Source organism: Paramormyrops kingsleyae, chromosome 25 (genome assembly GCF_048594095.1).
Source record: "Paramormyrops kingsleyae isolate MSU_618 chromosome 25, PKINGS_0.4, whole genome shotgun sequence".
NCBI lineage: Eukaryota > Metazoa > Chordata > Actinopteri > Osteoglossiformes > Mormyridae > Paramormyrops > Paramormyrops kingsleyae.
In genome coordinates, this window is record NC_132821.1 from 14,937,107 (window position 1) to 14,953,231 (window position 16,125).

General features: G+C 41.6%; 1 protein-coding gene across 3 annotated transcripts; it reads left to right on the plus strand.

The window, feature by feature from the left end:
* Positions 1-6,320: 6,320 nt before the first annotated feature.
* On the plus strand, positions 6,321-10,231 carry LOC140582969 (uncharacterized). 3 transcript variants are annotated; one of them, XM_072707496.1, is made up of 10 exons: positions 6,321-6,658; positions 6,756-6,950; positions 7,058-7,205; positions 7,298-7,455; positions 7,614-8,197; positions 8,281-8,400; positions 8,482-8,597; positions 8,726-8,929; positions 9,052-9,299; positions 9,398-10,231. In XM_072707496.1, exons 1-5 carry the CDS (start codon positions 6,417-6,419, stop codon positions 7,759-7,761), a joined length of 891 nt encoding a protein of 296 aa, XP_072563597.1. In that variant the 5' UTR covers positions 6,321-6,416; the 3' UTR covers positions 7,762-8,197; positions 8,281-8,400; positions 8,482-8,597; positions 8,726-8,929; positions 9,052-9,299; positions 9,398-10,231. The 3 variants fall into 3 exon arrangements, with proteins under 3 accessions (XP_072563597.1, XP_072563598.1, XP_072563599.1); XM_072707497.1 differs by having other exon boundaries at positions 9,066-9,299; XM_072707498.1 differs by lacking the exons at positions 8,281-8,400; positions 8,482-8,597; positions 8,726-8,929; positions 9,052-9,299; positions 9,398-10,231 and having other exon boundaries at positions 7,614-7,907; positions 7,986-8,000.
* The last annotated feature ends 5,894 nt before the right edge of the window (positions 10,232-16,125 follow it).

Below are 16,125 nucleotides of genomic sequence, written 5' to 3' on the forward strand. Positions count from 1 at the left end.
TTGTCTTTGTTACAGCTCCGCTCCGCCCGACTCTCCCCACTCCCTCTGAGTGTTCTGTCGTGACAACCACCAGATAGACAAGTTCTTGCTGACAGAAATGACCCATTGCAACATTTTCATGAATGTAATTTTCAAAATCATTTTTGAAGGCATAAAGAAAATGCAATGGAGATCATTTCTCTTTTGGAGGCCAGGCTTCCATCTATGATCCAAAGAGGAAAATCTGTTCCGGCTTGTGTCCAGGTACTTATAACTTTAAGGTTTTTAGCGTGTGGCACTTTTCACCAAGAGACTGGGTACTGGTGTAGTGTCATTCACAGAGTATACAGGGCAATATGTGAATTAAGAGCACATTACATAATCTTCTCTGACCCTACAGCTCAGACTAAGTACAAGACACAGGCGGAACTCATCTTCCCATAAAATATACCTCTACTCCAGATGCTGAGGAATATAGGAACCGCAAAAACTTTTTTTCCATAATTGCGCAAGGTGTACGCACATCAAAGTTACAGTTTTCAAACATCCTTGAACATTGGAAAGATGCAACTCATGATTTGTGAATTTCCATTAAATCATTTCTGTATACTCAGCTTGAAAGAGGAGATCATAATGGAATATTGCTTGACGACAGTGCGTATGCTCAGAAGAATTTTGTGTTTACATCATGCTCTCACCCAACAGCTGAGTGATGTCACTACAACCAGGCTCATGCACACTAGCAGTCTAGTAGAGCACGTTTGGTGTTTGGAAGAGTCAATGTCAGTGCCTCGGGAAAGCACTTTGGTTCAAATTAAGAAGCTGTTGCACTGTCATCACTGCAACAGCTGTCCTTCACAAATGTCTGAAATGCATGGATGCCCAGATCCTCCAAGAAAAGAGGACAACAATGCAGATGTTCCACCATTTACAACAGACTATAGATGTTACGGCGTGTGCAGCACGGAGCGGGGAAGCAGGCGAACGGAAGCCAGGGATCGGGGAATACAGAGTTTAATGCCAAAACACAGAGCACGAAAAAACAACGTCACAACGTCAATGACCGGACTGGGGATACAAACGGGAACGCGGACTAAATACACTGAACTAATGACAACAATCCGAAACAGCTGTAAAACACTGGGATTCCACATGAGGTTAACGAGGGGGCGTGGCACACATTAGGATCGGACGGAGCGGGGCATGACAATAGAGATGGACTTGCATACAGAGATGCTTTTGCATTGTGCCACATTGTTGACTTTATTTACATTTTCATCGTTCTACTCGGATCAGATAAATTTTCTTATTCAATGAGCAAATACATTTTAAAAGCAGAAGTGTACATTTTATCTGGTATGATACAGAAACAGCCATAACATCCAACATGAGTTAAGACGACAATATTTATTTATTTTGTTTCTGGTACTGATGAGACATCTGAGACGGTTGCATCTTTCTCTCCATCAGCATTTCCAATTGTAACTGAAGAATCTTCATTTTAATATCATGCTCTTCCTGCAGATACTTTAGCTTTTGCTCATAAAATTCAATTGTCAGCCTTTCCTGGAGAGAGAGTCTTTGGTGAGCAGTACTGGCTGACACTGCCACCCTTGCTCCTGCAGATGTGAGCGGTGAATCAACTTGCAGGTCTTGAGTACTGTCCACATCATTTTGTCCTTGAAACAAGAAAAGTCCATATGTATGGTCAAATAAATGCAGATTGCATGAAGAGATATTTCATATCAGATGACACAGAAGTAAATGAAAGTTTTAAAGTAGAGAAAGAAAAGGCAAAGTGAAACGTTCTCACATACTTGAGGTAGATGTGTGTGACACCTCATCTGAACCCTCCGGATGGTCGTCAGTTGAGATGTTCTCCAACATTGGCTGGCTCTCCGTTATTCCAGGCCGTGAATCATCCAACTGATCGGGTTCTTCATTTGCCTATAAATTGCATTTAAAGACAACCTCAGTTCAGCTAATTCAGACTAGTATAGGTGACTTTAAATTGATCTTGTCTACTACAAGTCATAGTGCAGTAATCAGTAATTAATCATTTTTAAAACCATGATTAACTATTCCAGATTTAAGGCCAACCCCTGACTTAATTTAAACCCTGTCTGGGAAACTGCCCCCTTAAGATTAAACTCAGTACCTTGATGCTGGTCTCTGGGACCTCAACGAGGACAGAACTCTCACGTCTGTTACCCACAGCTTCAGTGGCGTCTCCCTCACTGTCTGCCTCAGGTCCCACACCTGAAAACAATACTGCATGGTGAGAACAGGCATTTGTTCCACTTTTCTTTACCTCCTTCCTCAGCTTAGCCCATGGGCACAGGCTAGTCACTCAGTGGAAAGGTGTGTGATCTACAGGTGATGCAGTAGGCCTACCTGTCTCAGCCTCTGCAGCTGGGCTGCAGAAATCATCGTCAGCAGGAGGGCTGCATGCTTCCAGGCACTGATGCAGAGTGTGGTCCAATGAGAGAAAATTCTGGACAATACTTCTCACAAAGTACTGCCCAGCAAACTTCCACTCAGACCCTGCTTTCACGATGGCATTTGGTGCGTCATATTTGACAAAGCACCTTTTTCTGCCCTTTGTGATGGTGAACTCGATACACCGTGTAACGCCCCCCTGCTCATAAAAGACCTCCACACGGTAGACTACTCTCTTAACCTTGCACATTTTGGTGACTAAAAGAAGTTTGCAGTTAATGCGTGTTGCAGAAAATGTCAAACTGAGATGATCGTCCGACAACGATCAAATTTGTACTTTGGGTTCTAGAACTTACACACGTAAGCAACTGTTTATGCACGTAAACAACTGCTTATGCACGTAAACTACTCTTCCAAGATCTCCACTGGAACTGAATGGAAGAACGTCACTTTGTAGACGAAATGTATTTCGTGAGTGAAAGAAATGCATTTTGTTTACGTGGAGGGTGCGCGCCTGTGTAGTACACCTTCAATGACCAGAAGGTGGAGCGCCGGCTTTGATTTTGCAGACGCGTGTGACTACGTTTAACTGTAATTTCAATGTCATTTAAATTTAATAAAATGTGATTTAAATTTAATAGAAATAGCTTCTGGGCTCATACTTTCACGTTTGCATGTACTCATTGGTTTCACTGTTTTTTATTACATTTTGAATATTTTTGAGCCTAGCCAATGAAAAATCGCGCCGCCTATTCCCTACTGTTGTCGGCTATATTACCCAGCCGCTGAATACCACTCTCCCCGGTACTTCACATCAGACACACTGAGTAGCCTGCTTGTAGAATACAAGGTTAAAATTCCAATGGATTAATACCAGGAGTCACAGATGGTCTGCGGATCCTCGTAAAATCGCTGCAGCAAATGCGTTTTATGAACGAAATGACTTGTTGTTGGAAGCAGATACATTCAGCCTTCTGTCCGCGAAATGCAAGGTGCTGATATCAGATTTGACGTTTTATCTGAATGTCAGAGACTGTTTTAGTTCTGAAGTGTGTTCGGACTGAATGAACATTTGAACCAGACTGTAGCGGTCGCGCAGAGTTTGTTTACAGAGTTTGTAAGAGTTAACGTGAGTAATCTTGACGGAGCTTTATAATTTAAATGCAAAAAAAAATGCAATTGTAATCCGTTACAGTTACTAAAGAAAAAAGTGTAATTAAATTACAGTTACTTATGGAAATATTCATGATTACAATTTTAGTTACATCATAAGATTGTATGCTAAACCTTGCTAATATCTTTAATAAGTGTTTTTATTGCTTTTCATGTTTTTTTTTTATATAAAACATCCTCTTTTGCTATTTCCACAGACGAACGTTTGAAACTATTCGATGCTTCTGATTGGTTATCCTGTCACGTATGGTTCGAATTACGGGGGGTACTGGGGGGTACAGTACCCCCGATCAAGATCCAGACCCATACCCCCCCCCCCCAAAGACACAAAAATAGCAGTTTGGGGGGGTCTTAACGTTTTTCTTTTGTTAAAAAAAAAAAGATAAAGCTAACCTCACCTCTATGTAAAACAATTTCAGACACCCCTAATGTGGACCGTACCATTTAAATCACCTCGGCGCTAGAAGCAGCCAGTCGGTTGCGTCATTCATTCTCATTGAGTGACATGTTCGTTGTGTTCGTCTGTCATGGTACTGTTTGTCGTGCATTGGTCAAAGTAAGTAGTCAGCAGAAGTCTAGCCTGTTGAAAATGCGTTATTTTACAACCTTCATTTATTCGTTTAAGTGTTTCATCTACTAATGCAAGCTGACGTCTTTATAAGTTGAATTACGTACCATTGTCTTTCTGAGGCCGGTGTAGTCAACGTTCCTCACTTTAAGTTAGTTTAACTAGCAAGATAAGCTAAGTTCTCTATTTAAACCAGGCTTATTTGGTGAGGTAAAATCGATCATGGTTATTTTCCAAGGAGATTAACTCTCTATGTTTTCATTCTCATTTTATCATGAATAAATTGTGCCTTTCTGAAATTAATACGCCATTTAGCCTGTGTGGTTTATTACTATTAGGCTAATGTTAATGCATAAGAAGGTCTAACGTTATGCTCTGAAAAAACATTACTATAAGTGAAACTTTTTTTTTTCCAAACAATTTTTATTTTTAAACTTTGTCATAAAGATTAATACAACGTTCGAGTTTTCTATTATAACCCGATATAAAATAAACTATGTAACTATAGGATACTTGTCTATATACTCTCGTCAATGTCCATCAGTTCCACAAAAGAGTCACCATTCAGACTCTGCAAGTAGTCACAGAACACCTTCCAGATGGACCAGAACACACGAAGTCTGTTCTTCAAAAAGTAGGTAATCTTTTCTAAAGCAAGAAATGAAGTCATCGCCTTTATCCATTGAGGCATGTCAGGACATTCTTCTTTTTTCCAAGAGCATGCAATTACACGTTTGGCTTCCAGCAGACAAAGAATCAGCAGCAATCTTTCATGTTTGGTAATTTTAAAATTCAAAGGACAAATATGTAATATACACAGCTTGGTATCAATAGGAATTACTTTACCGATGATTTTACTTACGATGTTCAATATTTTAACCCAAAAACAATTAACTTTAGTGCATTCCCACATACAATGAAATAAAGTTCCCTTCTCTTGCTTACATTTATAGCATTCATCAGGAATATTCCGGTTGAAGTGGTGTAACTTGACTGGAGTGATATATTGTCTACTATCCATTTAGCCATTTATACTGAAGCAGTCTCAGATGAGTGTTCATTGTCTGGGTTTGGGCTTTTAAACATACGATTTGCCACTCTTTCTCTGTTATATTAACCTGCAGGTCAGATCGCCATGCTTGAAGTCTGTCATTAAATGATTCTTTAGAATTGGCTACAAATTGTTTATTTAATAGAGATATTTGACCTCTACCTTTCAAACATTTAAGTGTAATATTTTCCAAAGTAGAAAGAGGAGGCTCAACCAGGCTTTGGCCTTGCCTTGATTGAATGAAGCTACGTAATTGCAAATATTTGAAAAAGTGTTTTTGCGGAATTCTAAGCCTTGTCCTAATGTCTTCAAAGGACATGAATTTTCCTTCATTATAGAGATCAGACACCTTGCTAATACCTTAATTTAATCATTCTTCCAAGCAATAGCCTATAGGCATAGGCTACTTTTTTCTAATTCACTAATGGAATACTGAAAAACCATTAAAACAACATGAACCAGACCAGTGTGATACTTGTAGGCCTAACAATAGACTAGGGCTAAAGCTGATGCAATTGGTTGGGACTCAGTGGATGCAAATGATAGGGCACTGTCGTGGCTCGTGGGTAATGTAGTCTTTTATCGGTCTTGTGATATTGTCTATTCTCGGGCCACTGTCGCTGCGTCGGATCAGTTTCAGTAAGTACCGGAACGCAGAAAAAAGTGGCAGAACCCAAAAGACGAAAATACAGAAGTTACGGCACTGCGTCCCGCTGCGTTCTGGCCCACTTCAAGCACTGCATACAATGAAAATCTTACTTCACATGTTCCGTCGCATTGCCCTAAAGATAGAACAGTAAACACAGAGTGACAATACAATGTGCATTACAAAAATAAATAAAATTTAGACAAAGGCTATTGTGCAAACACATAAACCTTCAGAAATAATTTACAGTATTGTGCAAAAGAGCAATTAAATGAGACCTGAAGTGAATTTAAAGAATTTGTACAGCAGAGGAGCGGCCCCCAATCCAAACTGCCTGTAGTCTACGTGTACTTGTTTCTGTAGTTGTGATAGATGTAGTTAACTAATTACTTTTCTCAGTCTGGGACCCATCAGGATGAGAATAAATATGCAAATGTTATTTATCCAAACCAGAGAGGAATGAACAATGGAGAGGATGACTGGAATGTTTCCTTATTCAACTAAAAATCATGAATCACATCTAATCTTGAGTAACACTTCCATGACTTAACTGTCAATAAATGTTTTTTTTTATCCCCAGTGCTTCCAACAGGCATTTCCTGCTCTGCCCCATGTGCAAGAAGACACAGGCAAGCCTCTCAGTGCATCTGACTAGGGTGTGCATGAAGAGGTCTTCGAAGAAGGACATCCATGAAGTAGTGAAGAAGGCGAAGCAGGATTCACTTGAAGTTCTGCAGTGTGGCAGGGTGTTTAGCTACAGGCACCTGCGAGAGATTATGGATGATGCTAATCCAACTAGCAGGTTGGTGGAAAAACTCTTAAGTCTTTTACACATCTCACGTCGTTTCTTCTGTATGACATTTACCAACAGTTTTTTTATTTACTTATTTATCTGAAAGGATGATCCAGGAGCTGGAGCGTCGGCACATGGTGGTGACTGACACCCCCTCCCCAGCAGTGGTGGCGCAGACCAGCAGTGTTCCTGTGGTGGCTGGTACAGTCACAACCGGGCAGCGACCGGAGAGCACTGAGAGTGAGCAGTCGGAAGACATTGTCAGTGTCAGCAGCGGGCAGCTTGAAGAGACCTTTCAAGTGTGAGTATTAGTATCTCGGCTTTACAGCTTCATTGATATTCTTTGCTTTTGTTTGTGAGCCAATTGAATGTGCAATTTTATGACAAAATATATTTTCCCCATGGCAGTACCCGGGAGGTGCAGTGGACACAGACCTCCAGGCACATGATGCAGGAGAAGGGACTGTACAGGAAACATTCTCTGGACCATCCCCTCCTGAAGGGCTTCGCCACATACTTGGAGAAGGATCTCCTGAATGAGAATTTCAAGCAGACGGTGAGGTCTCCCATAAAAGTTCACTCTATTATTTTTTGGAGCTTTATATCTACGCAATATATTAATTAAGTAATGCCGATTTTATTTTCCAGGTGGAAAACGTCAGCAGGTTCATGTTTTTTGTGAACCCTGAAGAGCCATCCCTTGAGTTTCTGAGGGAGAGGGAGAAGACGAAGCTCTTCTTTCGGGAGCTGACTGAGGCTGGTCTCTCCAGGCAGACTCAGGTCAACTACATGAAGAGCCTGAAGAGGTTGGTAGCATGTAGATTTTTAACAGTACATTGTAGGTTCGTGTTGTATTGTCGTATCTGTTTTCTTCAAGGAAGTTCAGTCCTCCCGCTATTGTCATGGTGGCATGTACAAGTTTATGTACATATGGATACTTACATACATGTCCTTCCTCTGACAGATTCCTCAAGTACCACACCGTGGCCACCGACCTCCGGCGTGACAACATTGCCTTGTGGAATGAGGCAATGTTCTTCGTGGAGTACCTGGGCTCACTCCAGCAGAGCACTGCAAAGTTGGTGAGTAAGGAGATGACGCAAAGGAGGTAAGTTCAACTGTCAACACCCGTTAAATTCCATATTGTGATTTGATTATACATCTCCTCTACTGTGTTTAACACACTCATAATGTTTTTTTTTATCTCCCTCACTGCTCCTGGAGTGCACTGCATGGAGAAGCAGAGCCATTTTACATCGTGAGCACATTTTATTAAAATGTGTACTGTATTGATTAGGATTGACAGTAATTGAATTTTCTTCTCTCACCCACATAGTCATGTCATTCTCACGGAGATGAGCCCAGACAAGAGTCCAGAGGACTGCTGGGCCGTGCTGAGGGCTGCCAAGAACGACTTCTTGGCAGTCCTTGGCAAGGTGTATCCGGAGGAGATGCCCCTGGAGTGTGCAGAGTGCTGCCTTGTCCTACCTGGAGGCCACGGTCATTCTGAAGCATCTCCAGCCACCAGGCGTGGTGGAGCACATGACCGTAAGTGTTGTATTCTTTTTGTCTTCACTTTTCCTTTTTGCCGATACTCTTATTTATCAGTGGGACATCATTGTATTGTGTAGGTCCAGGAGTGGATGACCAGGAGCACGTCCGAGGCCGACCATACGGTGATTGGGGTGAAGGAACACAAGACGTCGGCGCAGCAAGCGGCCACGTTTGCATTGTCCTCTGAGGAGGAGACGGTAAGTATATCAAGTTTGATAAGATTTATTTCATAGTTTATTTCAAGAGCAGCGATTTAATCTGTTTTCCTCTGCCAACAGTGGTTCGACATCTACTTCACCCAGGTACGGCCACAGCTCCTGAGCTCCAAGAGGAGCCGGACGACACTGGATGACCTGGGAGGAGACAAACGGTTCTTCGTCTCCACCACAGGCAGGCCGGTGTTCAACGCTTCGAATGACCTCAACCGGCTGCACCAAAACTGAGCTAATCATCATGATTAATTCCCCCTATAATATGTTCTACATACGTGTTGTGTGAGACGTATTAATAAATGTATTTTAGATACAAGCTGGATCCAGTCACCTACCAGACGGCCCGGCGCATCTTTGAGACGGCCACCAAGGACTTGACGGACCAAGAGAAGTCCTTGGTGGCCGATTACCTCACTCATTCCACTGCGACGGCTGACGAGCACTAGCGGATGATGCAGTCGCGGAATGTGGTGCTGGCCAGTAAGCTGCTGAAGAAGCTGGCAGGTGACTCAAGGTAGGCATGTTTTCTGTTTGTCAACACACTTACCAACATCAAGACACACAACCAAAGCCCTCACCACTGAACACTAACCTTAAACTTTTGTGTTTTTTTTTTTTTTTTTTTTTAAATCTCAGCGCTGACTCCGCAGAGGAAGGACCCAGCTGTTCTGCCCGAGGTGCCGCACGGGATGCTGCCCTGGCATCCAACCAACAGATGGATGTCCAGGCAGCGTTCGATCAGCTCCTTCGGACCCACCCCGTGACCCTGGATGGCGACATCCCAGACAAGACAGCACGCTCGCAGACGTCGGGCCGGTTTCAGCGGCAGCTCTATGATCGCTGGCTGAAGGCCCAGATGAGGATGCGCGTACGGCATGTCTTGTGTGAGTATTGTTTGTAGCACTAATGACATTTTTTACTGTGGAACGGTCCTATCTACATAGGCTTCTTAACTAACAACAATTTACTTTGTTCTTGACAGCACACTTTGGCAGACGGCAGCCCAGCGAGTCCCGGGTCGACGCTTGGATCAGGAACCAAGGCTGGAAAAGTAACGTTCCTAGCGCGGCCAGCGTTCTGAAGGACTGGAGACCAGTGGGTTCGGTGGACACTGCCATGGACTCTAGCCACATCCAGGAGCTCATCCACAACCAGAAGTGGAAGGGACTTGTGGTGATGGACATTGCGGGGAAGGGGAAGGGAGTCTGCGCCACCCGGCAGTTCCCGGCTGGTGAGGTGGTGTGTGACTACCACGGGCTGGTAGTCACAGCCACTGAGGCCCAGCGGATTCACTCATCGACGAAGGAAGAAGAATCTGGCTACATGTTCTTCTTCCGGAACAGCCATAAGTCTGAGTGTGCCTGTCACCCGGGCATATAGACTTTTGGCCGGCTGATTAATCATTCCCATAAGAAGGCCAACCTCCGGCCAAGACTGTACAGCCCAGCCGTCGGGGGACAGGACGTTATTTTGCTTTTGGCCCTGAACAGGATTAATGTTGGGGAGGAACTGTTGTTCGATTATGGGGTGCAGAGGAAATCGTTCAGGGGAGAGGGATTGAGAACCATTGAGAACATGTAGTTAATTTTTGGCAAGATCATCATTTTGATTGTTGCTACTCTTCCCAAAAGTGATGTGGGTAGATTATTCCACCATGCAAGGTCGGGCAGATTATTCATTCATCAAATTTAAAGCTCTTAATTTCTAATCAATTGGCCCAAGTACATCCTGATTGCACTGTACTATTTTCTTGTATGCAGTTTTTATGTGAAATAACTCTTTAAATGTGAAATAAAGTGACACTTTTCTAGTATAATTGTTTTGGGGTTTTTTTTGACAATGTATAAAGTTTAAGACCTTGTCGTTGCCCCAAGTATTACAGTAGTTTAAGTGCGACACACAGGTCACTTACTCAAGCGGTTAACATCAACATCTGAGATGAGGGGTAACAGACTTCGGAAGGGCCTGACAATCTGTACGGATGCCTAGAATGAGGTCTGTTTGAGCTCCTACCTCAGGCTATAAAGCCAAATTAAGCATCAAATTAAAGCACAACATTTGTGGTCCACACAGAGACCAGACACATGTCAATAGCCCCAGCAGTTTTAGAGTAACCCTTCAAAATATTTGGAGCATTATAGACTGGGCCACTACCTATCTGATGCGTGGCACACTGACCTGTAATACACCGCAAATACACCAAAGCACGTGACGAACTGAAACACACAGCCCGTCTACTCAAATAATCACGCTTTTATTTTACAGTTTGCAAGGGAATTAGCAGGATAACCTTAGCAAAATCACAGAGGTCAAAGCAATGACAGACAATATAAAATGTACACAGGCAAATAAAGCTGAACCTACAGTATTTGTGGAGCATAAAAACATGATGAATAATGGCACCATTTAAGGAAAAAAAAACCTGAACTATTTTACCAGTGCGACCCACAGGTTACTTACTGAAGCGGTTAACATCAACATCTGAAATGACGGGTAAGAGACTTCAGAAGGGCTAATTATGATATATATAGTTGATATACAATTAGTATTAAGCTTGTCCTAACACATTAAATTATAAAGTTATTAAACTTATATTACACTATATATATTAGACATATTATATATATGATGTTATTTATCAAAGGCATTGAGCACTAAACAATGGAGATGACAATTGGAAATTCAACTGAAAGTAAGTGATAAGCAGAAGAAAACAGGGAACAGGCCACACAGGCAAGTTAGCTGTAGTTGTGAGCAAATTACAATGATGCAAATATTTTTAATCCAACTATTTAGTTACAAATTCCTCAGCCTGGGAGTCATCAGCTAGGTTTGCTAATGCTAAGGTTAGCAGTGCAGCCTTATGCTACTTCCTCTCGCAAGATAAGACAGCCTTACTGTCACTGTGCAAATACAATAAGATGTCTTTGGAGCAAGCATGTTAAGGATAAAACCACAAGTAAAATACAATATGAAATAAAAGAAATATTCACCAACAGTAAAGAAGAACAAAGATGAATAAAATACTGGTACTGGAAGCAAAGAAACCAGTAAAACATAGTCAGAGAAACATTGGAAAGCTCGGAACAGCTGCGAATGTGCCTCCATCATTGTTCATAATTCTTCAGTTGACGTTGCTACAGTGGAAGAGTGAAATGGCTGAAGATTAATTACAGCCCTGCTGCCTAACTGTCCGGGGGTCAGACAGAGCAGAAAATAAACCACCGCGGGAACCTTTCCATGAAAACTATTAATTAAAACCGATACCTGTACGAAAAACACAACATCGCAATAAGTGTATCGACATATCCCTAGATTCTTAGGAATATTAGCACTACACCAAAATTTCCAACTGTGCTAAATATTCAGTTGTAAATCAAAACCACAAGTGAGATAAGAACGTCTCCCGCTCATTCCCCTCCATCAAATCTTCCACTAACTGAATGGGTCGCTTAATTGTCGCTATGAATTCTGGGAGTCTGTGGAAGGTCACGACCGCAGCTCTCGCGTTACTTGCACCCGGAAGAAATTGTATTCAAATACTGTAATAGTGACCTAATAATTTTAACAAATGATCAAATTTTATTTAGATATATATATATAAATATCAATTATACAGACACGACCTGTATTGTGTCATTCTACATCTTGTTTTGATAATATATTTGTATTGCGTAAACATATTCCATAAACAGCCCAGCCACAATTGGTTTCTTTGTCACCCGGAAACTTAGCAACTGTGTTGTGAGCGGATCTGCAGCGCTTTTCTATTTTTAAACGTGTCTTCTAAATTTGCGGTGCTTCTATTATTTTTCCGCGCTTTTGTTAATGTACATCGTGTGTGTTGTCATTTGGTTAAAGAGAATTAATGGCACAGTCAGAATAGTTTATTTTCCTCTTAAGTTTACACCTTTGACTAGACACTGGCCTACTAAAAAGGGCCTTCATTTGTCAAAAAGCCTGAACAAAACAAAAATAAATAAACTAGATTGGCTTTTATGCTACTAGGGCGAGGAAAGCATTTCAACATTGGTGTAATAATGCATAAGATACATCAGTTTCCAGTGTGTTTTTTCGCTGTTGTTCTGCATATCAGGGAATCTGTGCACTAACTGGTGTGTTTTTATAAGTCAAGTTCCCCTGTTGAAACGCAGGTGGCCCGATTCAAGACCAGCGCATAAGTCTCCCAAGCTTGCGTTTCCTGTATCCAATAAGATGGCAGAATTTTTCTCAATGTGCAATACTGACTGCCAAGTGTGATATCTGTGATGTATGTGATGTAGTTTTGTTGTAGAGTGACATAAGGATTCACTTTAATTAAATGTGCTGTCCCCTGTCTTTTTAACCCCAAAGGACGAACCAGCACCAGTGGTGGAGGCCATCGGAGGAAATGCCGCACTGGGCCGCCGGGACCCAGCTCCATCACCGTGTCTGCCGCCACTTCGTCTACTCCCTCCCCGGTGGCAACCAGCAGGGGTGAGAAGATCCCGTGTGAGGATCTCACCCAGAGTGACGACGAGGTTGCAACCATCCTGTGTCGCACTCCATCTATGTCAGAGCCTGAGCCTGAGCCCTGCTCACCGGCCTTCTCCTCCACTTCATTCTTAGTTCCGTCACCCATCCCATCCTCTTTTGTCTCCTCTCCATCTCCATCTTTTTTTACAGACTCTCCTCCTTCGTCACCACACGTAGTCTCACATGTAAGCCCAGCCCCACATCCATCTTCAGCTCCGGCCACGGTTCATCCCACCCCTCCGTATCAGGTTCCAGCGCACCCCTCATCTCAGCTGGTTACGGGTCCGACACCCCCATTTATGTCCCCTTCTGTTGTTTTTGAAAAAATGGAAAGATTCAATAAGTTGCATAACTATTATCTTAGCAACTACCCTAAAATGACCTATGAGGCCAAGTGCTTAACTTACCATTGGTGTATTCAGTTTTGGAGTGAGTTTTTAAATGCAATTTCCACCTGCAAGCAGGGGAGGGACCAAAACCTAGAGGCTCACTACACGTATGTTGACAATTGGGTTGATGAAGCTGAGGTGATATTTCCTAATGATGCGCTGGACCAGCTGAGTGCCATCCCCGGGGTCCTGGAGTTGGCTGTGGAGATGGGCTATCTGTGTGATGTAAATAGTTTTTTATAGAACCTGTAAATAATTAGGTGAGAGATCTCACAAGTACTTAGGATAAGATAAGATTAAGATAGTTTAACCTTAACTTATCCTAAGTTTGTATGACATAAGATTAGAATAAGATCAGACTAATATAGGTTAAGATAAGATTTTGTATAACATAAGGTAACATAGAATAAGATAAGACTAATATAGAGTAAGTTAAGATAAGGTTAAGATAAGATTTTGTATAACATAAGGTAACATAGAATAAGATAAGACTAATATAGAGTAAGTTAAGATAAGCTTAAGATAAGATTTTGTATAACATATGGTAACATAGAATAAGATAAGACTAATATAGTGTAAGTTAAGATAAGGTTAAGATAAGATTGTATAACGTAAGGTAACATAGAATAAGATAAGACTAAGATATAAATAAATGTGGATTATTTTGCATTTGGTTTGTGTCTGTGTGGTTATTTAAAACATTGTGAAGTTTGAAACAAAATTTGATTAGCTTAAATAATGATTGGTTAAACACATGTACATGTAGAGAATTGTAGTGGACTTGCCATTGAATTAAAGGTTTCTTCAGTTCTCAAGTGCAATGCAAAAAACATAGAGGGGCAATTCATTAAATGATGCAAGCACAGGGACATGATTTTGGTGTTAAACCCAAATTGCATGACCATTCTGCCGCAAATACAGGCCTTTAAGGTTAAAGGTGCCATCCAACTCTACTTTGAAAACTTGTGAAACTGATAAAGTACATGTTTCTTTGTTTTCTGCACATGCGTCCACCAAACGGAAGGGGCCTGAGAGTGGCATTAAGAGTCTGCAGCTGTATATTATTATTATTATATATATAAAATTATATTTATATTATAATATTATATTATATAAGCTAATTTCCTAGATCCTTAAATTTGCAAGCATAGTGGTGACATAGTTTCATGGACAAAGAGCAAGTCCTAAATGACCAACAGCAAGCAGTTATGAAAGAGGAAAAAGAGAGAAAGAGTCCGACGGAGTCACCACTAGATCCAGTACCAGGGGGGTCAGCCACGTTTCCGTGAAACGTGATATATTGCAGTTTCTTGCATCACGCTGGAACCCCAACCTCGCTCTTAGGTCACCTACTTTAGACTGGACGTTTGCGAGCGGGACTCTGGGCAGGCGATGTGCTCGTTTCCTCAGTCTGTTTCGGACGCCGGCGTGTGTCCCACAGTGCTTCTTTGTTCGGCGCCGCGGGGTCATGTGGCCGTGTCCTTTGTTTGGTTTGTTTTACACAAACGTAAAAGCATGGACTATACCCCTAAAGGGAGGCCTTATTGAAATAATATGGATCATTTAAGGCCTGCATTCAAATATTACATTAAAATGACTAAATTAAAATTATTAAGTTTACCCATCTTTATCACTCTGCCTTAAACAAAGGAGACGCCTGAAACTCATTCCGGTCCATCTCCTCGGTATACAAAGTACACTTTAGATGGGCAGTAAGTGCATTTCCCTGCCACTCCAGGGAAGCCGGTGTGGATGTGCAGGCTAGCTGTTTGGTCCCTGTTTCAGGTTCATGCGGCAGAATCTGCAAAGGCGCCCTGCTTGTCGTGAGTCTGGCCTTTTCCTCTTTTTCTCCATCTTCTTCTCCACCCGTTTCTTGGCAGCCTCCAGCTCCTTCTGGAAGAATTCTGTCTCTGCAAATTCATCTAAGGCCATTTTGGGGTTAGAGAGCCCCTCAGCAAAAAATGTTACGTTTGTAAACAAAAATCAGGTAACACTACTTAAGGCCATTGCTTTAGCAATTTATAAAGACATTCATAACTAATAATAATGAATCCGTAAAGTATTAGAAACATGGCTATAATTATTTATCAAAAGGCATAACACATTATACCCATGTGTATTATGCATTATGAATGATTTATGAAGCTCTCATCTGGAATGCACTATAGATACCCTCATAATGCATTATGATGGTCGGAATAATACAGCTTTCTACTGCATTACAAAGGTATCTATAGTGCATTATAGATGAGAGCTTCATCAGGCAGTCATAGTGCATAATAAACATGGCAATGTGTTATGCCCTTTTAGAAATATAGCCGTGTTTATAATGCTTCATGAATGCATCATAATGCATGGTCAATGTGTTTAAAAATGACTAAAACAAAAAAAGATGTTACCAAAAATCATTTATGGTTCTGCCTGTGATGCTATCAACACTCAAGCTTTTCTGGTCAGTGCAATTTATAATTGTTCAGACAGATAATAGTCTACCATGTGAGCGATGCTCAGGTCACTGATCAACACAAGTTTGTCAGAAACGGACTGACAAGATTTTTTAACGTTATGACAAAAAACTATACACACAAATATGTAAAACGATCATGTCCATTCATTATCCCATGTGCCATTTTACTACAAGCCATGGACACATAGGCTATGCGGCAAACCTAGCTTCAGCCTCTTACCAAGTGAGCGATGCTAGCTAATTGGTGACACAAAATTACTATCAGTACCGTGGCGAAAAGATTTTATCATACAACAACATAAAAACCACACACATTATCAAATAACGGTCATGACAATT

Excerpts from the sequence above, each read along its gene's own strand:
- LOC140582969 (XM_072707496.1), top strand. The coding sequence starts at position 6,417 with ATGTTTTTTTTTATCCCCAGTGCTTCCAACAGGCATTTCCTGCTCTGC. Across the intron at positions 6,659-6,755 it reads GATGCTAATCCAACTAGCAG|GATGATCCAGGAGCTGGAGC; the intron begins GTTGGTGGAAAA and ends TTTATCTGAAAG. Across the intron at positions 7,456-7,613 it reads TACATGAAGAGCCTGAAGAG|ATTCCTCAAGTACCACACCG; the intron begins GTTGGTAGCATG and ends TTCCTCTGACAG.